The sequence below is a fragment of the Numenius arquata genome, chromosome W (genome assembly GCF_964106895.1).
Source record: "Numenius arquata chromosome W, bNumArq3.hap1.1, whole genome shotgun sequence".
Taxonomy (NCBI): Eukaryota; Metazoa; Chordata; class Aves; order Charadriiformes; family Scolopacidae; genus Numenius; species Numenius arquata.
Window position 1 is genome coordinate 12,871,822 of NC_133615.1, and position 26,498 is coordinate 12,898,319.

General features: G+C 43.1%; 2 protein-coding genes across 2 annotated transcripts; both read right to left on the minus strand.

Annotated features, from left to right (window-relative positions):
- Positions 1-289: 289 nt before the first annotated feature.
- On the minus strand, positions 290-4,710 carry LOC141476779 (olfactory receptor 10C1-like). The gene is made up of 2 exons (XM_074165580.1): positions 4,707-4,710; positions 290-1,263 (listed from the first exon to the last, which is right to left on the minus strand). The coding sequence occupies exons 1-2, from the start codon at positions 4,708-4,710 to the stop codon at positions 290-292; spliced, it is 978 nt and encodes a 325-aa protein (XP_074021681.1).
- Positions 4,711-11,334: 6,624 nt separating this feature from the next.
- Positions 11,335-12,117, minus strand: LOC141476627 (olfactory receptor 10A4-like). The gene has a single exon (XM_074165404.1). The coding sequence runs from the start codon at positions 12,115-12,117 to the stop codon at positions 11,335-11,337; it is 783 nt and encodes a 260-aa protein (XP_074021505.1).
- Positions 12,118-26,498: the final 14,381 nt, after the last annotated feature.

The following is a 26,498-nucleotide window of genomic DNA, read 5'->3' on the forward strand; positions in this document are numbered from 1 at the left end:
TCCTGATCATTACTCTTTTGTTCAAAAAGTCAGAAATGTGTAAAACACTATTTAAAAGTTTCTGATAAATAACAAGGAAAATTAAAAAAAAAAAGTTTATTTATTAAGAGTTTTATTTACTTAAGTGTTTCTTAAGTATTAGGAAGAAGTTTCCTTTCAAAATCCTAACATAACTCTACTAACAGTGTCTCTTAGGGTTGAAAATCTCCACTCTTCTCCCTCTTTCCTTTCCAAAAGCTGAAATGTTCTTGGAAATTATTTGGAAGCTCTTTTTACTGAAAAAATACAGTTAAAAAATACCAATAAAATCACCTGAAACAGTGGAAATAGTCCATTTCATTTTCACACAGATAATTTTCCTCCATCTTTTTCTCAGGGCTCCTTTCATCTCCTCATTCCTCAAACTATAGATAAGAGGATTCAATAAAGGAGTCACCACAGTATAAGAAAGTGACAGCAACTTATCAACAGATGCAGAGTAGCTGGATTTTGGCCGCAAATACATGAAGCTTGCTGTACCATAGAAAAGAGTCACAACTAAAAGGTGTGAGGAGCAAGTGGAAAATGCCCTCTGCTGGCTTTCAGCTGATGATGTCTTAAGAATTGTGACAATGATGCGAATATATGAATAAATGATCATTAAGAAGGGACTCACAATAACAGGGACAGCCAGCATAATGACTTGAATTTCATTTGGAGAAGTGTTACCACAAAGCAGCTCCAAGAGGGGTTGAATCTCACAGAAGAAGTGGTTGATGGCAAGACCACAAAAGGGTAAGCTGAATGTTGTAATGGTGTGCATTAACCCTACAACAGCCCCAAATATGTAAATTCCAGCAACCAGGCTTTTGTAGACTCTACTGTTCATAATGATAGTGTAATGCAAGGGGTAGCATATTGCCACATAACGGTCAAATGACATAGCAGCCAACAGAAAACATTCTGCAACTCCAAAGAAAAGGAAGAAAAACATTTGTGTTGCACATCCTTCCTTGGAAATACCTATTGTTCCCACTATTAGATTCTCAATAATCTTTGGGACAATGACTGACAAATAGCAGATATCCAGAAAGGACAGCTGAGAAAGGAAGAAATACATGGGAGCATGAAGGTTATTATCACCATTTATTATCAGTCCAATCACTGTGTTAGCCATCAAGGTAAGGATATAAAGAGAAAAGAAGACTACAAAGAGCAAAGGATGCAAGTTAGAGACTTCAGAAAAACCCAGGAGTCTGAATTCACTCACTTCACTGAGGTTCACTGGAAATATCCCTCTTTGGTACTTAATAGAACTATTCTCTCTTCATTTTAGGGCTCAGTAGTTGATGAGATTGTAAACAGACAGGCAAATTGGCAATTAAAATACAATTAACTGATTGAATAGGCAAATGGATGAGTAGAATTTAGAAATTTCCAGATTTTTAAAAGATCTTCTGAACAGATTATAAAAGTTTCTAAGGAAAATCAGTCTTATGCATATAATTTTACCATTTTTTTGCTGATTTTTCTTCTTTTATAGCATTGACTTTGAAGTTTGCACATTTATTACTGTCTTCACACTCTCAGCTCCATTTTTTTACCCTGTAGAAGAAATAAAAAAATGTTTATAGCAGATATTTTTTTATGGACTAATCACATCAAAGTTCCAACAGCACCATTACATCAGTAGCAACATTTGAATATTACAAAAATAATTTCTCTGTTATCTAAGTGATCTGCTCCAGGGGATGATTGCTGCTTTTAGATGTCAATTGGTCTAAAGTATCTTGTGACTATGTTCATGGCCCGGTTATGAAAAAGGTTTAAGGGGTGTTAAAGACAGACTTTGCAAGCACAAGGATTTACTTGTGGGATCCACTGCTGATGGCAGTCATGTATTATAAAGTTACCTTGTGAGGAGGGTGGTGGAACAAGTGGAAGAAAAAGAAACTAAATAATGGGGTGTCCAGAATAGCATTCAGCTCTGAGCACTCTCTCCAGTGAAGCAGGGGAGGTGATTTTTCCCCCGCGCTATATACTGTCCACTGAGACTCACTAGTGCTGATTGCAGCAATAACAGATAGTTGTTACTGTGGAATAATTCCTAAAATAAAATTATATTAAAAATATAGCATTGTTCACACATTAAGGAAAGATGTAAAATCAAAACGTAGATGTAAGATCAATGTAAATATGTAAAACCAATGAAGGATGTTCAACAACAACAAAAGATGTTGACCAAGTCTGGGACTAGGATTAGATCCAGCCGCACCTAGACTCCTCTCTGAGAATGAGTTTAGAAAGCCAGGGGGTCCTTTTTGAACCTTGTGACTCAACGGGAGGGTCTCCCCAACAGCTTTTCTGAGCCTGTCCTCCCTGCAGTAAATAATAGAGTGTACCTTGACATCGAATCTCGTAAAACACTATCTCATTTACTACTGGTTTTTATCACACTTACTACTGATTTTGTTAAATCACTGTTTCACCTTAATAAATATTTCACTACTTCACTCTAATTAGTGAAGTTCATCACTCTGTCCGTGACACTTGGTGAAGTCTGTCGGCAACATGCCAAACGTTATCACTGATTATTTATGGAGGCATGGAGTGAAACCAAGTCCTAAATTCTCAGAGGAATGGGCTCGTGATCATTGGTACGATCAGAAAGTAAGGCCCACAAAACAGGGAACAGAAATTAAATCAAAAGGAAATAAAAAACTGCAAACACATACTAGGAATGAAGCATGGAGGAAAGCATTGGCACTAGGCATTCCCAGATTCATGATTCAAGGTCGGCCTACTGGTGATATCTTGTGGCTAAATGAAGCATTCCAGAAATGAGATAATGGTGAAAACAGAGACTATATTTCAACTTCTTTGAAGGGGAATAATCCCTTTCTTCCTCTTAAGGAGGAATTGCAGGACACAGAGTCAAAAAACAAGTGATGTCCAGAAGGCGATTGGGCCTGCCTGTCTGGAAAGAAGAAGCTTATCAGTGGATAAATGATGATGGCCCATACATATTAATTCCAGTTGGTCCTCGAAGACAATTAGTAAAATTTTCAATAGATACAGGAGCACAAATTTTGATATTAACACAACAAGATGCTGAGAAGCTGTGTGTGCGATCCAGACGGCAGAGTTAGAATTACAGGTGTGAACGGGGGAACTGATCTCTGTCAAACTGCTAAAGCCAGTTTATGGCTCCCGGGTGAGAAACACATGTCACCTAATCACTTTGCATTTAAAGATCATTATGAAAATATTTTAGGTTTTGATATTTTAAATCGCAGAACCTGGTGCCTTCTGGACAGCAGCGTGTGGTCCTTTGGTTCAAACACAGACCTTAACCCATGCAGAAACCGGGAAGTGGCGGTGCGGGTGCTCCACGCAGCCCCTGCACTCCCCAAGTCAAAGATCATTAATGTACCGCAGTATCCCATCTCTGCTGCAGCACGAGAGAGCATTTCTGAAGTCATAGCTGATTTAGAGAAAAGAAAAATTATCTCCAGAACCCCATCCCCATATAACTCACCTCTCTGGCCGGTTCAGAAACCAGATAGGAGCTGGCGTTTAACAGTTGATTACCGCCATGTAAATGCTAATACAGCCCCGGTAACGGCCACTGTACCAAACGTTGCAACCTTAACAGCTACTCTTCAAGCAGCTGCACGTCCATGGATAGCAGCCCTAGACATAAAAGATATGTTCTTTATGGTTCCATTGAAGGAGGATAAAGAGAAGTTTGCTTTCACTTGGGAGGCAATGCAATATACCTTTAACGGACTCCCACAGGGGTATAAACATTCACCCACAATTGCTCATGCTGCACTTGCTGAACTTTTACAGTCAGTCTCACTCCCCCAAGATGTGAAGCTGTACCGATATATAAACGATATTCTGATCAGAGGAACTTCTCCTGAGATAGTGGGGGAAGTGGCAGCAGCAGTGTGGCAAACACTAATTAAAGCAGAAATTGAGGTTTACTTGGCCAGGGACCAAGTAAAGAAGTGAAATTTTTAGGTACTTGCTGAAATCAGGCAGTGTTGTGGTTTCTCAGATACTTTAAGGAAAATTGAAGAACTGCAAATGACCCAATCAAAGAAGGAATTACAAAAATTCATGGGAATTTTAGGATATTGGAGGAAGCATGTGCCTGGATTTTCTATAATTTCTCATCCATTATACTCACTTTTACAGAAAGATAAATCCTGGGAGTGGAGATCAGAACTGCGAGGTAGTAAAAACTCTGATTGAAGCATTAAAAACATACCAGTCACTGGCACCAGTATGCCCCCACGACCATATCGTAGCCCAATGGGCTTCTGCAGAACATGCTACTTACTGTAATCTGTTCCAAGCTGCCCCGAAGGGCAGAAAAGACTGCTATTGTTTAGCTCAACTGCATTTAAAGAGATAGAACAAAGGTACTCTGAATGGGAAAAAGGAGTTTTTTCTTTAGTCAGAGCAGTTAAACAAGTTGAAAAAAATACATCAGGGACAACCTGTGCAAACTAGAGGACCCTTTAATTTACTTGAAGCAATCCTAAAGGGAACTGCTCCCCCAGAAGGAGTCACACAGAAACCTACTATCAGAAAATGGTATAAGCTAACAGGAGTTGCAGAAAATATGCAGTTAACTGAAGGACACACTAAGGTTTCCAAATTGCAGATGCCTGTAAACAAAGACCATTTAGCATTACAGCAACCTTTTAAACCTTTACCCATTCTGGCACCACCCCTCTCTGAGAGTACCCCAACAGAAAATACTTGGTTTACAGATGCTTCTGCAAAAAGAGTAAATGGTAAATGGCAATATAAAACTGTTGCATTAGATATGACCTTTGGCAAACAAGTAATAGAGGAAGGTGAAGGCAGTGCACAAGTAGGAGAAATACGAGCAGTCGTTTTGGCAGCGCAAAATGGAGCAAAAATTATACATGTAGACTCTTATGCTGTATGGGCCGGTGCCACACAGTGGCTTTGTCAGTGGGAAACTTTAAACTGTGAAGTAAATGGATCCCCAGTTTGGAGAAGCAAAGACTGGCGATTATTGCTAGATATAGCCAGGAAAACACCTTTTAAGACTGGATGGGTTAAAGCTCATGCTAAGGATAATCAACCAGCCACCAAGCGGAATCAGAAGGTAGATGAGCTAACCAGAATTAGGAAAGTCACCTTAGATTCGGAATGGTATCGATTGGGAGAATGGCTACATCAAAATTTAGGCCACACAGGTAAAGAAGCACTTTGCTGCACAGAGTAAAGGCTGGCCTATAAACAGGAAAACTTGTGAAACTATTCTTACAGCGTGTCCTCAGTGTAGACTGAGATTGCAGACAGATCATCCTGCTAAGGCACCACCTCTACATATCAATGAAGGGAAAACTATGGTCCACATGGCAAATTGATTATATTGGACCACTCAAATCCTCTGCAAGATACCGATATATCATCACAGGAGAGGAGGCAGTGTCTGGCTTGCTTGTGGTCAGTAAGTGTTGGAGAGCCAATGGAAAAAATACAGTGCAAGGACTATCTTGGTGGTTCTCAAATCTACCTACTCCTGATGTTATACAAAGTGATAATGGCTCACATTTTTCATGTAAGGAAGTACAATATTGGGCAAAACAACAGGGAATTAAATGGGTATTCCACACCCCATACTACCCTTGATCAAATGGGATGGTAGAAAGAGCTAATGGCTTATTGAAAAAGAATCTCAAACCTTTTGAGGCTCAATGGGATAAGAGACTTTCTAAAGTAGTCCATCAACTAAATAATCGAGATGGGCCCACTGGAAGCCCTATAAGCTGAGCATTCTTTGTAAAAAATGAACTCAGTGCTCCATCCACTGACAAAAGAGAATATCTGACAACATTACAGGGAGGACAGTCTGTGATGGCCAATTTACCAGCCATAGGTATTGTGCCTATGACTTTAATTAAACCTTGTGACCCACGTGCCTGGGAAGCAACTGACAGCAGTGTTACAAAACACAGAATTAGTGCGCGATGGATTTTTCCTTCTTTTTAATGGGGTGACCTGTTTGGACTCTCACCACCAAAACAAGCCTTTGTTTTTTTTTTCCTCTTACAGCACTACAGGATGTCAAATGGAAATGCTGTGTTCATGTTAATAGTCCAGACCTCAACAATGCTGCTAACCTGTGCTAACCTAACTTTAATTATTCAGCTCCTGCTATGTCTTATCAATGGCTACAATCTAATTATACATTGATCCGAGATTTGTTTCCTAACCCCATTGGAATGAATCTTACATTGTTGAAGAAACTTCTACAACACAATGACCTGTGTCATCTGCTAGAACGAATCCAAAACAATGGACACAAAACTCTAATGAGGAAGGATGGACAACACCATTAGTAGGAAATTCTTCTTGGATGGTCACCAACAGGAATGGGACTGTTTAATCGTATGCTTCACCCAGTTGTAATCTTGTTGATTCTAATTTTAATATGTTTTTTGCTTATAGTTATGCTGCATATAAAAATCTGGTACTTGATTAAACAAATAACTCAACTTCAACCACCCCAAACATACAAATTACCAAATAACAAATAGCAGTGCTTATACTGTCTACTTACCGTGAGTCTCTGAACACATACAACTATCAATATACTATTTATGGCACAGAGGCAAGAGGTGACCGTACCATCACTCTGTGAAGGTAAGATGAATTGACTATAGTCATGGGGTGGAGTGTGGTGGTGTGCTCTCCCTGCTTCCCCCTGCACGCTCCCCCACCTCTCCAGCTCCTGCTCGGGCCTTGGCCATCGTGGCCAACACAACATCAGTTGCGATAACTTGCACCTGGACTTCGGGGGATGGCTGGCAACACAGCCAAAACACTGTCTGGAGTGGGGACCTAGAAATTTTGTTCCCATGAGAATATAACTATAGGTCAATTATCTTCCTGTATAAACAGTGGACAGCCCAAGAGCCCTTTGAGCTCTCCTATATGGCCGCAGGTTGCACGCCAGGATCTCCCCTTTTGTGAGGATGCTCGCTTAAGGTTCTACTCCTTGATGTTGAGACATTCCTTGCCGCAACAGATTCTCCATAAGGGACTAATAGCATGCTAAACTTTGAAATCTTAGCTAAGTAATATAAAGGGTTGATTGCGCATATATAATACTTTAGACCTAAGATGTTGACCAAGTCTGGGACTAGGATTGGATCCAGCCGCACCTAGACTCCTCTCTGAGAATGAGTTTAGAAAGCCAGGGGGTCTTTTTTGAACCTTGTGACTCAACGGGAGGGTCTCCCCAACAGCTTGTCTGAGCCTGTCCTCTATGCAGTAAATAATAGAGTGTACCTTGACATCGAATCTCGTAAAACACTATCTCATTTACTACTGGTTTTTATCACACTTACTACTGATTTTGTTAAATCACTGTTTCACCTTAATAAATATTTCACTACTTCACTCTAATTAGTGAAGTTCATCACTCTGTCCGCAACATACCCTGAGCCACCAGTCTGTCAAATTTTGATGAAATGCTGTTCTTTGTGCGAACTTTGCTCATTATAATGTCATTATAATACCAAAACACACCTCCAGCCCAAAGGCTACCCACCTTCAAGGTGCGACCACTCCTCCTTGAGTCTGTGCCCTGAATTTTTTGTAAGCTATACCTTTAAATGCGAGGTGAGAGAATTTTGCAGCAATCATAATAAAGGTATTTATGACTAGAGTCACGCAAACTCCACATTGAAGGTAAAAAGTAGTATAAAAATAGCCCAAGAAAAGGGGATGCTAGGGAAGACACCATCGTGAACAAGTCAGGGAGGACCCCATCACGGACTGCCTTTGACTCCGGGACCAGTCGAGGGGCTGAGCCTTTCTTCCCCCCCATAGGGATGCCTTTGGGTAAGAGACTATACCGAGTGCTTCCTCGGGAAACTTAGAAATCTCTCTAGAGGTTTACCTGTTACATTTATAGCCAGGCTGTATTGTTTGTAACTTTGTCGCGCGCTTTGTACCATTAACAATATTTTTACTTGCAATTGCTTTGCAGTGTATTTATCACCGGCAAACCATAAGAACCTTTATATCTGTTGCTTAAATAAACTGCACTGCTTAAGTAGCTAGCCATTTTGGTTTCTCATTGAACGCGACCAAACACTAGAGTGCGGCCGTGCTAGTTCATGAGCACGACTAGACTGAAGGTGCAGTCCACTATTAGTGTATCCAGAATCGTGATAGTTTAAAATATATTAAACGCGACTGGACTGATCGTGGTGAATTGGGCATCGCTCAGAATTTAAACCCAGCCGCCCATAGCCTCCCACCTCGGTGAGGAGTGTTAGAAGGCAAGGGGGTTTATTTTCTGCCAACACTATTTTGCCTCTTGACGCAACAGTTACACACTAGTTGGCTGCTAAGCATGGTATATATATTAGTTGGACTCACAGGCATCTCTTCTGAACTCTCCAGTTTTAGATAATATGGAGTACAGTTCTGTATAAACCCAGGTGTCCTACTGGCATAGCAAGAGCTGTCTTTGGGTTTGAAGCAATTACTATTACATCAGAATGCATGCAAATTAATGAGAGATTTCTCGTATAAGCTCATCATATTTATGCTTTCTCATCAATGTGACGTGCAGAAAGCAGACTCCACAACCTGTGGGGTTGTAAAGTAGGTATGTTTATTCAGCGCCGGGCAGCACGGGGGATCACCCCACCACAATCGTGCGCACCCACCGCGGCAGTTAGCTTAGGATTTATACAACCAAGCCTTACATATTCAAGGGGCGCCTATACATATCCATAAACTTTCCCCGAAAAGGCAGTCTTTATTACAATGAGTTCCGAGAAGTCATTTCCATAGTCTCCGCCCTTAACTCCTCCCAGCTGCGCACGCACAGTGCCTCCTGGTGGTCGTGGGCCGGGGTCTCAGGGATGAAGGCCGTATGTCTTCCTCGCTGTGCACCTTTCACCTTTAATGTTAATGTGCTGCTCCAGGCCACAGAACTGGTTTCAGCCAGATGATCGCTCTGTCAAGACAACCGGGTTCCTTCTTTGAATACCAATTGTTCCCTTATCTCCTAGCGAGGCCAATGTGACCACTTTATCGTTTCAACACATCCTTTCTTTGCCTAAACACTTTACGCAATGGCTTTAGGTTATAGATATACAGCTTAAGCCAAGCAATGGCTCTACTATTAATCCTTGAGTGTTAGTTCCCCTTATCAATGATGGCAATACACAAGTGATCTCTCCTCTTATCTTGACCCATGAAGCTTTTGTTTTAATTTTATTCCCCTGTCCAGCTGAGGTTGGGGAGTGATAGAGCAGGTTTGTGGGCACCTGGCTTTCAGCCAAAGATAACCTACCACAGTTCATTTTGGCCTGGAGAACCTAGAGAGTGTTATGTGTGTTTCTGTACTAGTGACCTCCAATATCTGCCAGCCCCAGAGGAAGAGGAGACTGCTGCCTGTGCTTGTGTGTGATGTAGGTCCTATATATGGCTGCTTTTGACAACAGAGCCTTGGCTATGGCAGTCTGTGTGATTGGCCATATCAGCGTCCACCATGTAAATGTGTCTCTGGATCTGCCTGTGCATGCCTGTGTGCTTGTGTGTATGTCCCTGTGTGTTTGTCTCTGGGGTAGGTGCTCGGCTTTGCTACAGGTTGAATCTGCAGATGGGAAAGCGGAGTGTAAGACCACTGCACATTGAGGACCATGTGATCTACATAACATCTACCCCGAGGATGCCCAGGTCTGTGCTGTCCTGCAACATATAGCTTGGTCATCAGGTCTGTGTTATCTGCACAAATCCTCTGGCTGCAGGATAAACTCAGAAGCTTATTGTAGCAGAGGAACCTGCTGGCAGCTCCCTCTTGGTATCAGCATTTACACCATGTGCATAGCCTTGTCCTTATCTAATAGTGCAGCAAGAAGTTCTCATGTGAACACCCTTTGTTTGACAGTAGAAATTATGGATAAAATTGTTTTCTTTTTAAAAAATCTTGTGCTAACTGAAATGACCAAAATGGATTAACCCTTCCATATGCATATGAATATGGATTCCAAGATGTATATGGCATGCTGCGTGTTGATCAGAGACCTGGGTTCACAGCTTGGGGTTCCCAGTATCTGAAGTGATGCAGTTTTATCTATACTATCCTCTCCTCTGTAGCATTAGCTCCAATTAACAGCTTTTAAAATGATACTTAACACAGTGTCTGTCTCATTGGGATCATAACAAACTAGCAATGCCTGGTGCAAAATGCTCTCCTACACTTCTTCCATCTTAATGACTAATTTCACACCCACTGTCTTAGCTTAGGAAAGAAAATGAGAAGAGGTAAATCTCATGAATCCTCCAGATGGATACACAATCAGAGTAAAAAAAGACAAATAAATGAAGTTTTAACCTTACCTTTAAAGTGACAGGTCTCAAACCAACTCCTTTATGACCACCCACTTCCTTAACACTCCAGTAGTTTCTTTCATCCCACAATCAACCTTTTATTTGCATGACCTTTTGTTGTGCCATTGGTCTCAGTGCTGAAGCCTAAGACTAAGCTTATTGTTTTGACTTCACACAAACAATATAAAGCAAGGGAGATGTCCAAGTGGCAGTTTGTCTCTTACTAGAGCAGAAATCTGTTTCCAACACATAAACTGTGTTTTCACTTCACCTATTTCACTCCATTCAATACCAGTAGAGAATAAGGGTATCAGCCCAGCTACAGTTCCTTACTTTCAAGATATTTGAAGTAAAGGGAATCATTTCCCCTTCAGGCCTTCAAACAAACTTTCTTCACAGAATAGAGCTGAAGAGCTCATCTGGGAAATATCTTCATCAGAATCCAACAGAAGGCTAATGTCTTGGATATTTGTGGAGTGCTTCTCATTATATGCATTGTCCTCTTCTCTGATAATTTCTTTCTTTTGTCACCCTGTAATTATTTTTAGATAAGCTCCACAGAACTGTTATTTAGTTCACACAATATTCAGACAAAATTGTGTGTTTCTGCGAAGTACAGAACTATTTCTGTATGGATGGACGGGACATAAAGGATATAGTAACATGCAATTCACTTGATCTGTATGCCAAATCTACCATAAAATGACATGGAAAATAATCTGAGAAATACCTCTTAAAAAAAAAAAAAAAAGAAAGATGAAGTTATCTGGAGGATTGACTCAGAACTAAAAAGTAGATATGAATTTTAGGTAAGTGATGGCAAGTCATATTGTCCTTGCAGTAATGCACACAATATCAAAACTAGTCCTGGAGTGATTTTAATGTAATTCATAAACATGTTACATATTTATATTTTTGGCTATCAGTCTTTTCAAGGCTTGTTTTACCTCTTTATTCCTCAAGCTGTAAATCAAGGGATTCATCATGGGAGACATCAGTGTGTAAGAGAGAGAGCAGTTTGTTACTGCTGCTTGAATAAAAAGCTTTGGGTCTCAAGTAGGTCACAATGCCAGATCCGTAAAACAGAGTAACCACAACCAGGTGAGAAGAGCAGGTAGAGAACGTTTTTCTCTTGTCCCCAGCTGATAGCATCTTGAAGATGGTGTGTAGAATCTGGATGTATGACACAACTATGAGTAAGAAGGGGACCATGATGAAAAGGAGGGCTATTATGTAGGTGGCAATTTCATTCTTGTAGGTGTCCGTACAAGCCAACTTCAGCAGAGGCAGCAGGTCACAGAAGAAATGATTGATCCTGTTGGGCCCACAATATGGAAGGGTAAAGATGAAAGTTGTCTGCCCTAAGGCCACCAAGACCCCAATAAGCCAAGATACAGCTGAGAGCAGGAAGCACATGTTCCAGCTCATCATGGTTGTGTAGCGCAGGTGATGGCATATAGCCACATAGCGATCGTAGGCCATGGCAGCCAGCAGAAAACATTCTGTGATTCCTAAGACGGAGAAGGCATACATCCGTGTGGCACAGCCCAGAAAGGATATGCCCTTCCTTTTTGTGAGGAAGTTCACAAGCATCTTGGGGATTGTGGATGTAGTGTAGCCGACCTCCAGGAAGGACAAGTTCTTGAGGAAAAAATACATGGGGGATTGAAGGTCAGCATCTACCATAGTGCTCACAATGATGAGGATGTTTCCCACCAAAGTACTGAGGTACATGAGCAATATCAGGCAAAAGAGAGAGCCTTGAATCTCTGGAATGCTAGAGAAAGGTAAAAATTGGAAATAGGTCACCACTGTTTGGTTCCAGCAGCTGGTCATGTCCCTCAGCTTGTTTCTTTAACTGCAGAAATTATTACGTATCCATTTTCTAGTTCATCTAGAGAAATGCAAAATAGTAAATTAAATATTTACATACATTGCTTTTAATAGGACAAGATACCAGTAGAGGAAATGGCATTTTACTGCTGTGTTTAGGTATTTTCAGTGTTAAAGATTGTTTAGAGGTTGGAGGAAAGGTGGTTCCTTTCACATAGCTTTTGATAAGTAAGAACAAGTTTTCCAAATGAGTGTACTTCAATTCCAGTCAATGGAAAGGAAGATACGTCTTCTTTATGATGGCAGAATATTTTACTCCTCCTACCTTTTAGGAAGAGGATTGTACTCTACTGCCCCAGTCTTTGAAGTGGACTTTTCTTCCATTATCCAGCTGAGATCTGCTACCCTAACACCTGCTACCAACCAAAGAAAGCTTGTCCTTAAAACCCAGAAATGATTTATTTGTTGATAGAGTGGGGTTTTGACAATGAGTCCGTCTTGCTATCATTTTGTGGATGGGATTCATCCTAGAAAATAATCACCTTCTGAACACAGAGACTCCATAGTATTGCACAGAAGTACTAAAGAATGCAGATCACTCTCCAGGAAATTACCTTTGTCCCAGGCACTCTTCAAGAGAAGTGGTTCTTTTCAAGAATAAAAAAGTTTTCGAATTTATTTTGTATTCCAAGAATCCATTCACTTCATAGATACATAGGTGTCCCTTAAAGAGAAGCCCTGTGTAGTTGGCAGAAGAGCAATAACATACAGAAGAAGAAAAAGAAGACTGGAGTAAAATAAGGTAGCTCACCTGCCATTAGAAGGCGGCTGTGGTTAATACTTTTTGAAAAGCCACATCACAGACCTTGAGTATTTCAATGTATTTATCTTCCCAGAGGAAAATAGTCTGTTGGGTATTGATTACTTGCAATTGTAGGAGTCAGTTATTTTTTCCTCATTGTTTAGGTATGACAAAACAGTCTCTCTGGTTCTCCTGTTGTTGTGGATTGGGCTGGCCACTTAAACAAATATCAGATGCTCTATATTTTCTCTCCCAAGTGAGAGAAGAATAAGAGAAAGAGAAACATATGAGTTTAAAATAACCAAAATACTTTAATGAAATATTAATAGTGAAATAATAAAAGAAAAGGGAATAATATTAATAAGAAAATAATGAAATACATACAATATATACAAAACTATATCAAGCTCCCAGGATGACAATCACGTCAACAGCAGGCACTGGGAAAGTCCCAGACTGGACTCACCAATGAATGGGAGCTGAACTCAGGAACTGGATTCAGGCATGAAAGGATTGGGATCAAAGGAAGATGAACAGATTCCTCCTCAGACATCGGCCATTGAAGAAAGAGGCTGACCCTTTGATCCCTCAGATTTTAGGCTGAGCGTGATGCAGATAGGATGGAATACCCTGCTGGTCAGTTTTGGGTCTCCTCTCCTGTCTGCTCCTCCCACCAGGTGCAATGCCTTTACACTCTTCCATTTCCAACTCTCCAACAGGGCAAACAACAAAGTGAGCTGACCTTTGTTGTTATAGCAACAAGTATAAGCAGAAGGCTCTCTGCATACCGTTCCTTAGTATTAATTATAAACATTATCACTCATCACTTTGGAAGCAGACACTGTCTGAAAACCAAGTCATTAATTTCAGAGAGTTCAGTTAGTTAGAAGAGGCTTAGCTGAAAAGTAAAATTACTGAAAGGAAAATTTGTTCTGTTTTACCTCAAACCAGACCACCTGTTATCTCCTGGAACTATCTCTAAAGAAAGAACTATAAAACACCTGCATATCTATTTTAATCTGTTATTTTTTAACTGTAGCCTTGGGGCTGATCGCACAGAACTTTAGGGGTAAAAATGTGGTATTGAAATAAACTGCACAAACTAGCCACAGGAAAAAGGCTTTGCAGGAGGAGAGAAGGTGTGCATAACTCATGTCTAACTCTCCTGTTAAGCTCTCTAAGTAATGGTGAGGGACAGGCCCCTGCATGGGAGAACTCATCAAGCCATCTCAGGCCCTTCAGATTGTTCAAAATTGTCCTCTATGGATAATAATTTCTGTCTTTATTTGGGTGAATCACGATATGCTTCTGTTTAGTTCAACAAAGATACAGCACTTTTAAGCAGTCACTTACCTTACCATCCTACATCACATTAGGTGATTCTTCCCTACAAAAATCACTTGCTCTCTCACAGAAGGTGACTACAGTGCAGAGGTCACTCTGTAGTCGATGACTAAAGAGAAGAGCAAGGAAAGACAGTTCCAAGGCCAGATGAAAGAAATTCAGACTGAGTGTGGTGTCTTAACACTGGCAGTGCAGATATCACTCAGCAATTCCTCTTTTAATTGAATATAACCCCAGATTTCGGGAACAAACTGCTGTGTTCTCTGTATGCACTTTAGTCAAAATCCCCAGAATATTCCAAGTGGAATTTTTCTATTGATTCAAATAACCAGCATCTAGTCCATCTAAGTCCATCATCTGGGCCCTGTTCTGATAAGTTGTGATGGGGAGGGGTCAGGAGGAGTAGGGGGAGCGATTCTCCACTGTATGATTTCTCTGAAAAGCTGCAGTAGATACCTGTCAAAGTCAGGTGTAGAGACAGTCAAGTCTGGATGCAGTTTTACTCTCACTGAGTTTAACTGGGGTCTTTTTCAATGCTTAATATCCAACTGAAATAACATCATGCCAGTTAACAGCCTAAATGGTACATTACTTTCCTTTTGACTGTGGAAGATGGGCATCATCTCTTCTGCATTTGGAGGGGCATTCAGGTGAGAGAGATGATGCAGGGTTCTTTCTGGGTCTCAATAAGAAAGACCCAACAACAAATGAAGAATGGCTAAATAAAAGAGCTGTTTTAATTGGATAAAATAAAAATGACTATGGATAGTGAGCAAATCTTACGTCCCTCCCGATGCTGGGAACCTTGCATTCATGCAGAAGATGATGGATTTTCCCATGGCATTTCTTAACATATTTTCCTGACTCGACTTTTCGTCAAATCGCAATCCCTAAGACTATCATTGAAATTAATAATACAAACAACTGCTTCAACCAAGCAAAGTCAGGCAGCCACGAGGTTAATTTTTTTCCAAAGATCAGAAAAACCAAGTGAAGTATCATCTTGAAATACTTGATGTAGTACCCTTGACTGTTGCCAAATTCGAGCAATGTCCGTTTCGACTGTTTTCTCTTGATTTATATATGAGCAGCAACTCTGGTTTATTATTAAGCAAACTCCTCTCTCCTTTGCCGTAATCAAATCTAGGGCCACACGATTTTACAAAACTACCTTACCAAGGGAAGATACTTCAGTTTGTAGTCCCTGGACAGCATCCACAGTAAGATTCTCAATTTTCTCCATGGTGGCTGAGATGTTCACTATAGCCTTTTCTAATTATTTTGGGACTTCATGGCCCTTTGGGGATATTGGAGTCTGGAAGCCCCAGCAAAGAGTCTCACCAGTAGGGAGATGGGATTGGTATTGACCTGGGGTACAGCCACCTTCTATACTCCATAGGAGATTTTTCCCTGTAGGTAAAGTGGAATTATTTAGATTGTCATAAGGCCAGCTCCAATTTGCATAAGAGACTGGTATTCCAAGGAGGGGGAGTTCTAAATTTCCCTTGGGAAGGGCTGTGCATACCCAGCAATCGCTGGAACCCCAAAGTGTGGATTAATGTTCTGGCTACTGATAAGGGACATAACACTCAAGGGTTAATGGCAGGGCCATTGCTTGGCTTAAGCTGTGTAGCTATAGCCTTAAGCCATTGCGTAAGGTGTTTAGGCAAAGAAAGGATGTGTTGAAACGATAAAGTGGTCACATCAGCCTCGCTAGGAGATAAGGGAAACAATTGGTATTCAAAGAAGTAACCCAGTTGACAGAGCAATCATCTGGTTTCTCAACCCCTTGGCCTGGAGCAACACATTAACATTAAAAGCAAGAGGTACACAGCAAGGAAGATATACGGCCTTCATCCCCGAGACCCCGGCCCACGACCACCAGGAGGCACTGTGCGTGCGCAGCTGGGAGGAGTTAAAGGCGGAGACTATGGAAATGATTTCTCGGAACTCATTGTAATAAAGACCGCCTTTTCGGGGAAAGGTCATGGATATGTATAGGCGCCCCTTGAATATGTAAAGTGTGATTGTATAAATCTTAAGCTAAGTGCCACGGTGGGTGCGCACGATTTTGGTGGGGCGACTCCCACGTGCTGCCCGGTGCCGAATAAACATACCTACTTTACAAACCCACAGGTTGTGAAGTCTGCTTTCCGCACATCAGTTTGGCGAGCCAGCCAGGAGGCACTCTGCTCGGCTGTGGGATCGACTGCAGAGCAGATGCCCCTAGGCGCGCCCCGAGCACTTTCCTCGGAGGAGCCTCCATTCCCAGCCACTCACCGCGGGAGTAGACAACAACCTCCTGAAGCAGTGGATAAACAGTATGTTTTACAAAGGGGCCAGTAAGTCGTAGGGGGCGCCCACGCTTGGCCGGGGCCGCCAGTAAACCACGCAGAGACATCTGGCGTGCGGCATAGTCCCCGTATGGAAGGAGGGTACCCTGTATGGAAGTAGGGGATTTGCTGACCAATAGAGCGGCCGCTACCGATCCTGGGGGTAGATCGAGCAAATCCGAGGTCACCGCTGCATCCCAGTATTGGGAGCCAGGATGGACCTGCTAATGATTGTATAAGAAGCAGGAGAAGGGTAAGCGGGTCTCTCAAAGTTGTGATATGATTACTTGGATAATATTTGCAGCTGCTGGAGGGATACTAACTGGAGTAATGATTGTATGTTTTATTTGTAAATGCCCGGGTATTTTATGTTAAGAGCATTTGTGTGTGGATGTGTGTGTTTGAGACACAGCGCTGCTGTGAAGCAAGTGGGAGTCCTGATTTGTGGTTCCGTGACGCCGCGAGGAACACGGCCAGAGACGGACAAAGCGCCTGAAACGTTTGTAAGATTTGTAAATGTCTTGATATATGTAAGTTGGGCTGCTGTGGTGTTTAGTCCATCTCCTAAGTATCGGGGTCTGGCTGATCATCAAAGTGGCCGGACAGGGAGAGTCACTCCTTCGGTGGTTTGGGCTCGAACCTTGGGAATATTTAAACGAAGGAGGGGACTGGATAAGAAGGGGAGAGGGATGAATTTATTTAGGAGGAGTGTATTTAACACCCGCCGGACAGACAGTGGCCCTAGACTGGGAACAACCTGTCCCAGATACCTTTCTAAACCCCCATATTGACGGACACGTGGGGGTGATCCCTTGTTTTGTGTGTGGGCTTACTAACAAATTACCTGAAAATTGGCATTCGGCTTGGGTCCTGTTGAAATGTAAATCTTGTGAGAAAATTTGGTATTGTTTATCTAGGAGGTGGAGAGCTGAGTGTCCCAAATGCTCTCCCCTACTCCCACGGTTTTATGATTGGGAAAGGGCCCATCAAGAGTCTGAAATAGTAAAGTTTATATGTGGGAAGAAAACTTCAATCCCAGAAGATTGGGACATTTGGGAAGAAGATTGGGAAAAGACTGTAAGGACCTGTGAGGAAAGATTCGCGTGGAAATTAAAACAAAGCACAATAGCTAACAAGAAACAATCTAGAAAGATGGGTAACACTCAGAATAAGGGTATTTTAAAGAAAAGCCCCCTTGGTTGTATATTGACACACTGGAGGGACATTGCTGGAACCGGGGGTACAGAGAATAAGAAGACTCTCATTAAATATTGCAATCAGTGGTGGCCGATTTATAAGCTGGAAGATGGAGCTAAGTGGCCACTTTATGGGTCAATTGATCCATAAACCATCCTGCAATTAATGTTTTTTTTAAGGAGAGAAGGAAAATGGGATGACGTGTCATATGCAGATATGTTTTTCACCCTCTGAAATCACCCGGAGTGGCAGAGGGACTGTGGAATGGTACCGCCACAGGACCCTATGGTACTCGCCCTGGAGAGGGAAAATAACAAAGAACTTAAAGGTAAACTGAGGCGGCGTTGCTCGGCATGCAGTATTGGACAAAGGTGCACTACAGTAAATAAAATCCACCGGGCATCAGAACAAGATCTAACTGATTTGCTTAAGCCTCCCCCTCGATCACAGGAACAGGATGTGGACTCGGACGGAACCTCCACTCCCCCGGACAGCCCTGTATCCTCCCGTACTAGAAAAAAGTCTACCCTAACAGTTTTACAGGCACCTCTCTGAGAGGCGGCAAGGCCGGATGGCGGGACGATGCTAATCAAGGTACCCTTTTCCACCACCGATTTAGAGGCATGGAAAGGGGTTGCCAAGGATTACAGGAATGATCTGGTAAGTGTAACCAAACATTTTCAATTTATCGTAAAACAACACAACCCCGACTGGAATGATATACAGTTATTATTAGAATATCTGACTGAGACAGAAAAACAATTAATTTTAAAAACTGCAGGGGATTTGGCTGAGGATCATTATAAAACTACAGGAGGAGATGTTAAAGAATACCTCCCCCTTCAAGATCCAAAATGGGATGCAAACAGGTCTGCGGATATAGAAAAATTGCAGGCATTCCAGGGGTGGATTTCAAAAGGAATGGAGAGGGCCATTCCCAAAACCATAAATTGGTCAGCATTATATGCAATTAGACAAGGTCATTCCGAGTCACCATCCGAATTCTTGGGCCGACTAAAGGACGTAATGCACCGTAACACACCGCTGGATCCTGGGTCAGAGGTAGGAATACAACAACTAGTTTCTTTATTCTTAGGTCAGTCTACAGGAGATATTAGGCGCAAGCTCCAAAAGCTGCGTCCCACAGAAGGAAGGAACCTAGAAGTATTGCTGGATGAAGCATGGAGAGTGTTCAGTAATAGAGAGGAGGATTACAGGTGGGGACAAAGAAGGGTGGTGGCGGTCGCATCAGGGAGGAGGAAGAAAGAAAACCCAGACGAGGACCGCCTCGACTAGGCAGGGATCAATGTGCGTTATGCAGAAGATTTGGTCACTGGAAAGATGAGTGTCCGGAAAAGCGGAAAAATAAGGAGAAGGGACAAAACAATCAGAAAGGAAGAATAGTGGCCCATGTGAAGGAAGACTGATGGGGACCTGGGGAATCCACCCTAGCGGATCCACTGGTTATAATGAAGCTAGGGAAGGAGCAAAAGAAGGTGGAATTTCTGGTTGATACAGGGGCAACGTATTTGGTTTTAAACCAAGATTTGATGTCCCTGGGAAATGACTATATCATGGTAAAAGGGGCAACTGGCCAAAGTGAAAAGGCATATTTTTGTGAACCTCTGAGATATAAATTGGGAAAACAATGGGGCGTCCACAGACTCCTGTACATGCCCAACTCCCCGAAAGCACTTTTGGGGAGAGATTTGTTGGAACAATTGGGTGCAATAATTAAAATTAAAAAGGGAGAGATTACTCTGGAGGTAAATGACCAGCAGTATATCCAAATAATGAGTTTATCCCTAGCTAGTGTTCCCACAGAAGGAAAAATCAGCGAAGAAACCACGAACCAGGTATACCCCGGGGTATGGGCCACCGATGTGCCCAGGAAAGCAAAAAATGCTCCACCTGTTGAGATCAAACTCAAGGAAGGACGACAGCCGGTAAGAATCAAACAGTATCCCCTGAAGAAGGAGGACAGGGAGGGAATTTGGCCAGTAATGGAAAAATTTTTACAACTGGGGTTACTAAAGGAATGTGAATCCGATTTTAACACTCCAATATTACCTGTCTGTAAACCCGACGGGTCATACCGGGTGGTCCAGGACCTCCGGGCTATAAATAAGATAACTGAAGACCTCTATCTGGTAGTGGCGAATCCATACACCTTGCTGACTGTACTGACACCTGAACTAACCTGGTTACCCAGATGCGAGTAAGCCGTTTTTTCTTTTTTCCCACGAGAAGCAGGGGATTGCCCTGGGAATACTAGCACAAGATCTGGGCCTGTATCGACGAGCAGTTGCCTACTTTTCCAAACAATTGGACGCAACTGCAAAGGGTTGGCCTGGACGCTTGAGAGCTGTTGCGGCCATAGTACTGAACATCCAGGAAGCCCGAAAATTCACCCTGGGCCAGAAAATGACTGTGTTGGTTTCCCATACAGTATCTGCAATATTAGAAGTGAAAGGCAGACACTAGCTCTCCCCACAAAGATTCTTGAGATATCAGGCTATAATGGTAGAACAAGATGATGTGGAGATTGTAGTCACTAGCATTGTCAATCCAGCCTCTTTCCTCAGCGGAAACACAGGAGAACCAGTGCATCACGACTGTCTGGAGGCCATCGAAGCAACATATTCGAGCCGTTTGGACCTGAGGGACAGTCCTATGGAAAACATGGAAAACTGGTTCACGGGAGGAAGCAGCTATGTCCTAAGCGGTAAAAGGCATGCCGGATATGCCATTACCACCAGTCAGGAAGTAATAGAGTCAGGGCCTTTGTTCATGAATACCTCGGCACAGAAGGCAGAAATAATTGCTCTGACCCACGCCTTGGAATTGGCCCAAGGCAAAGCTGTGAATATTTATACAGACTCAAAATATGCCTTTGAAGTCGTACATGTGCATGGAGGAATCTGGAAGGAGAGAGGATTATTTAACTCACAGGGAAAAAACATCAAGCATGCAGAGGAGATCCTGAAACTGCTGGAGGCAGTCCAACTCCCTGAGAAAGTGGCGATCATGCACATTAAGGAACACCAGAAAGTAAACTTGGAGTTGGAAAGAGGAAATGAGCTGGCGGACAGAGAGGCAAAACAGGTAGCCAAAGCAAAGGTAAAAACAGAAGGGGCTTTGATCCCTGACGGGCGAATTTCCCTAGAAGGTAAGCCAGAATATACCAAGGAAGATCAGAAGCTTATCACAGATCTAGAAGGGTCATATAATGAAGAGGGGTGGGCTCTCACCCCACAAGGGAAACTAATCGTTCCCTCTTATCTAGTATGGTCTCTGATAAGGGAAGAACTTAGAAAGAGGCTTTGGGGGGCAGAGGCACTATATAAACAACTAATTAGAGAAACTGCAGCTAGAAATTTATACACCACTGTGAGACAAGTGACTCAGCAGTGCAATCTTTGCCTCCAGACTAATCCCCAAAATACCCCCAAACCAGAAACGGGCCAAATCGGGAAGGGCAATGGGCCTGGGCAACAATGGCAGATTGATTTTTCAGAACTTCCAAGAAAAGGGGGGTATCGATATTTATTAGTATTAACTGATACCTTTTCAGGTTGGCCAGAGGCATTCCCTACCGGGACAGCCAAGGCTCGGGAGGTAGCTAGAACATTAATACAGGAAATAATACTATGCTTTGGGGCTCCAGAAACCATATCCTCTAATAGAGGATCACATTTCATCTCAAAAATAGTACAAAAAATTAGCCGCCATTTGGGTATAGATTGGCAGCTTCATACCCCATATCGCCCTCAGTCGAGTGGCCAAGTAGAAAAAATGAACCACCTAATCAAACAGCAGATTGTAGCGGTTTCCTCTCCTCGGCGGGGCTTCCCAGGACTCAAGATCTTTTGCGAGTTGATTACCAAATATAGTAGGCCTGTTTTTGAACGCTTGTGGTAGCACCATCCAAGTAAGCTGAGTTTTTGCATCCGCTTTTGGGATTTTTCCATTCAAATGCAAATATTTTCTGGCTGGCTTTATGGAGAGGGAGGCAAAAGAAGGCATCCTTCAGGTCTAAAACAGTAAACCAGGTTAGTTCAGGTGTCAGTACAGTCAGCAAGGTGTATGGATTCGCCACTACCAGATAGAGGTCTTCAGTTATCTTATTTATAGCCCGGAGGTCCTGGACCACCCGGTATGACCCGTCGGGTTTACAGACAGGTAATATTGGAGTGTTAAAATCGGATTCACATTCCTTTAGTAACCCCAGTTGTAAAAATTTTTCCATTACTGGCCAAATTCCCTCCCTGTCCTCCTTCTTCAGGGGATACTGTTTGATTCTTACCGGCTGTCGTCCTTCCTTGAGTTTGATCTCAACAGGTGGAGCATTTTTTGCTTTCCTGGGCACATCGGTGGCCCATACCCCGGGGTATACCTGGTTCGTGGTTTCTTCGCTGATTTTTCCTTCTGTGGGAACACTAGCTAGGGATAAACTCATTATTTGGATATACTGCTGGTCATTTACCTCCAGAGTAATCTCTCCCTTTTTAATTTTAATTATTGCACCCAATTGTTCCAACAAATCTCTCCCCAAAAGTGCTTTCGGGGAGTTGGGCATGTACAGGAGTCTGTGGACGCCCCATTGTTTTCCCAATTTATATCTCAGAGGTTCACAAAAATATGCCTTTTCACTTTGGCCAGTTGCCCCTTTTACCATGATATAGTCATTTCCCAGGGACATCAAATCTTGGTTTAAAACCAAATACGTTGCCCCTGTATCAACCAGAAATTCCACCTTCTTTTGCTCCTTCCCTAGCTTCATTATAACCAGTGGATCCGCTAGGGTGGATTCCCCAGGTCCCCATCAGTCTTCCTTCACATGGGCCACTATTCTTCCTTTCTGATTGTTTTGTCCCTTCTCCTTATTTTTCCGCTTTTCCGGACACTCATCTTTCCAGTGACCAAATCTTCTGCATAACGCACATTGATCCCTGCCTAGTCGAGGCGGTCCTCGTCTGGGTTTTCTTTCTTCCTCCTCCCTGATGCGACCGCCACCACCCTTCTTTGTCCCCACCTGTAATCCTCCTCTCTATTACTGAACACTCTCCATGCTTCATCCAGCAATACTTCTAGGTTCCTTCCTTCTGTGGGACGCAGCTTTTGGAGCTTGCGCCTAATATCTCCTGTAGACTGACCTAAGAATAAAGAAACTAGTTGTTGTATTCCTACCTCTGACCCAGGATCCAGCGGTGTGTTACGGTGCATTACGTCCTTTAGTCGGCCCAAGAATTCGGATGGTGACTCGGAATGACCTTGTCTAATTGCATATAATGCTGACCAATTTATGGTTTTGGGAATGGCCCTCTCCATTCCTTTTGAAATCCACCCCTGGAATGCCTGCAATTTTTCTATATCCGCAGACCTGTTTGCATCCCATTTTGGATCTTGAAGGGGGAGGTATTCTTTAACATCTCCTCCTGTAGTTTTATAATGATCCTCAGCCAAATCCCCTGCAGTTTTTAAAATTAATTGTTTTTCTGTCTCAGTCAGATATTCTAATAATAACTGTATATCATTCCAGTCGGGGTTGTGTTGTTTTACGATAAATTGAAAATGTTTGGTTACACTTACCAGATCATTCCTGTAATCCTTGGCAACCCCTTTCCATGCCTCTAAATCGGTGGTGGAAAAGGGTACCTTGATTAGCATCGTCCCGCCATCCGGCCTTGCCGCCTCTCAGAGAGGTGCCTGTAAAACTGTTAGGGTAGACTTTTTTCTAGTACGGGAGGATACAGGGCTGTCCGGGGGAGTGGAGGTTCCGTCCGAGTCCACATCCTGTTCCTGTGATTGAGGGGGAGGCTTAAGCAAATCAGTTAGATCTTGTTCTGATGCCCGGTGGATTTTATTTACTGTAGTGCACCTTTGTCCAATACTGCATGCCGAGCAACGCCGCCTCAGTTTACCTTTAAGTTCTTTGTTATTTTCCCTCTCCAGGGCGAGTACCATAGGGTCCTGTGGCGGTACCATTCCACAGTCCCTCTGCCACTCCGGGTGATTTCAGAGGGTGAAAAACATATCTGCATATGACACGTCATCCCATTTTCCTTCTCTCCTTAAAAAAAACATTAATTGCAGGATGGTTTATGGATCAATTGACCCATAAAGTGGCCACTTAGCTCCATCTTCCAGCTTATAAATCGGCCACCACTGATTGCAATATTTAATGAGAGTCTTCTTATTCTCTGTACCCCCGGTTCCAGCAATGTCCCTCCAGTGTGTCAATATACAACCAAGGGGGCTTTTCTTTAAAATACCCTTATTCTGAGTGTTACCCATCTTTCTAGATTGTTTCTTGTTAGCTATTGTGCTTTGTTTTAATTTCCACGCGAATCTTTCCTCACAGGTCCTTACAGTCTTTTCCCAATCTTCTTCCCAAATGTCCCAATCTTCTGGGATTGAAGTTTTCTTCCCACATATAAACTTTACTATTTCAGACTCTTGATGGGCCCTTTCCCAATCATAAAACCGTGGGAGTAGGGGAGAGCATTTGGGACACTCAGCTCTCCACCTCCTAGATAAACAATACCAAATTTTCTCACAAGATTTACATTTCAACAGGACCCAAGCCGAATGCCAATTTTCAGGTAATTTGTTAGTAAGCCCACACACAAAACAAGGGATCACCCCCACGTGTCCGTCAATATGGGGGTTTAGAAAGGTATCTGGGACAGGTTGTTCCCAGTCTAGGGCCACTGTCTGTCCGGCGGGTGTTAAATACACTCCTCCTAAATAAATTCATCCCTCTCCCCTTCTTATCCAGTCCCCTCCTTCGTTTAAATATTCCCAAGGTTCGAGCCCAAACCACCGAAGGAGTGACTCTCCCTGTCCGGCCACTTTGATGATCAGCCAGACCCCGATACTTAGGAGATGGACTAAACACCACAGCAGCCCAACTTACATATATCAAGACATTTACAAATCTTACAAACGTTTCAGGCGCTTTGTCCGTCTCTGGCCGTGTTCCTCGCGGAGTCACGGAACCACAAATCAGGACTCCCACTTGCTTCACAGCAGCGCTGTGTCTCAAACACACACATCCACACACAAATGCTCTTAACATAAAATACCCGGGCATTTACAAATAAAACATACAATCATTACTCCAGTTAGTATCCCTCCAGCAGCTGCAAATATTATCCAAGTAATCATATCACAACTTTGAGAGACCCGCTTACCCTTCTCCTGCTTCTTATACAATCATTAGCAGGTCCATCCTGGCTCCCAATACTGGGATGCAGCGGTGACCTCGGATTTGCTCGATCTACCCCCAGGATCGGTAGCGGCCGCTCTATTGGTCAGCAAATCCCCTACTTCCATACAGGGTACCCTCCTTCCATACGGGGACTATGCCGCACGCCAGATGTCTCTGCGTGGTTTACTGGCGGCCTCGGCCAAGCGTGGGCGTCCCCTACGACTTACTGGCCCCTTTGTAAAACATACTGTTTATCCACTGCTTCAGGAGGTTGTTGTCTACTCCCGCGGTGAGTGGCTGGGAATGGAGGCTCCTCCGAGGAAAGTGCTCGGGGCGCGCCTAGGGGCATCTGCTCTGCAGTCGATCCCACAGCCGAGCAGAGTGCCTCCTGGCTGGCTCGCCAAACTGATGTGCGGAAAGCAGACTTCACAACCTGTGGGTTTGTAAAGTAGGTATGTTTATTCGGCACCGGGCAGCACGGGGAGTCACCCCACCACAATCGTGCGCACCCACCGCGGCAGTTAGCTTAGGATTTATACAACCAAGCCTTACATATTCAAGGGGCGCCTATACATATCCATAACCTTTCCCCGAAAAGGCGGTCTTTATTACAATGAGTTCCGAGAAATCATTTCCATAGTCTCCGCCTTTAACTCCTCCCAGCTGCGCACGCACAGTGCCTCCTGGTGGTCGTGGGCCGGGGTCTCAGGGATGAAGGCCGTATGTCTTCCTCGCTGTGCACCTTTCACTTTTAATGTTAATGTGCTGCTCCAGGCCACAGAACTGGTTTCAGCCAGATGATCGCTCTGTCAAGACAACCGGGTTCCTTCTTTGAATACCAATTGTTCCCTTATCTCCTAGCGAGGCCAATGTGACCACTTTATCGTTTCAACACATCCTTTCTTTGCCTAAACACCTTACACAATGGCTTAAGGTTATAGATATACAGCTTAAGCCAAGCAATGGCTCTGCTATTAACCCTTGAGTGTTAGTTCCGCTTATCACTTGTTACTTGGGAGAAGAGACCAACCCCCCTTCACTACAGTCTCCTCTCATGTAGCTTTACAGAATGATAAGGTGTCCCTCCACAGCCTCCTTTTTCTCCAGACTGAGCTACCCCAGCTGCCTCAGCTGCTCTTTGTAAGACTAACTGAGGTTGCACTTGATCCCCTTTATTGTTGGTAAAGATATTAAAGAGAACAGGCCCCAATAATTAACCCCTTCAGAACTCCACTTGTGACCAGTCACCAACTGGATTTTATTCCATTCACCACAACTCTTTGGCCCCAGACATCCAGCTAGCATCTTACCCAGCAAAGCATAGGCCCATTCAACCCATGAGAAGCCAGTTTCTCCAGGAGAATGCTGTAGGAAATGGTGACAAAAACTTTAC

Bases quoted from the DNA above. Each gene is read 5' to 3' on its own strand.
- LOC141476627 (XM_074165404.1), bottom strand. From the start codon at position 12,117: ATGTACCTCAGTACTTTGGTGGGAAACATCCTCATCATTGTGAGCACT.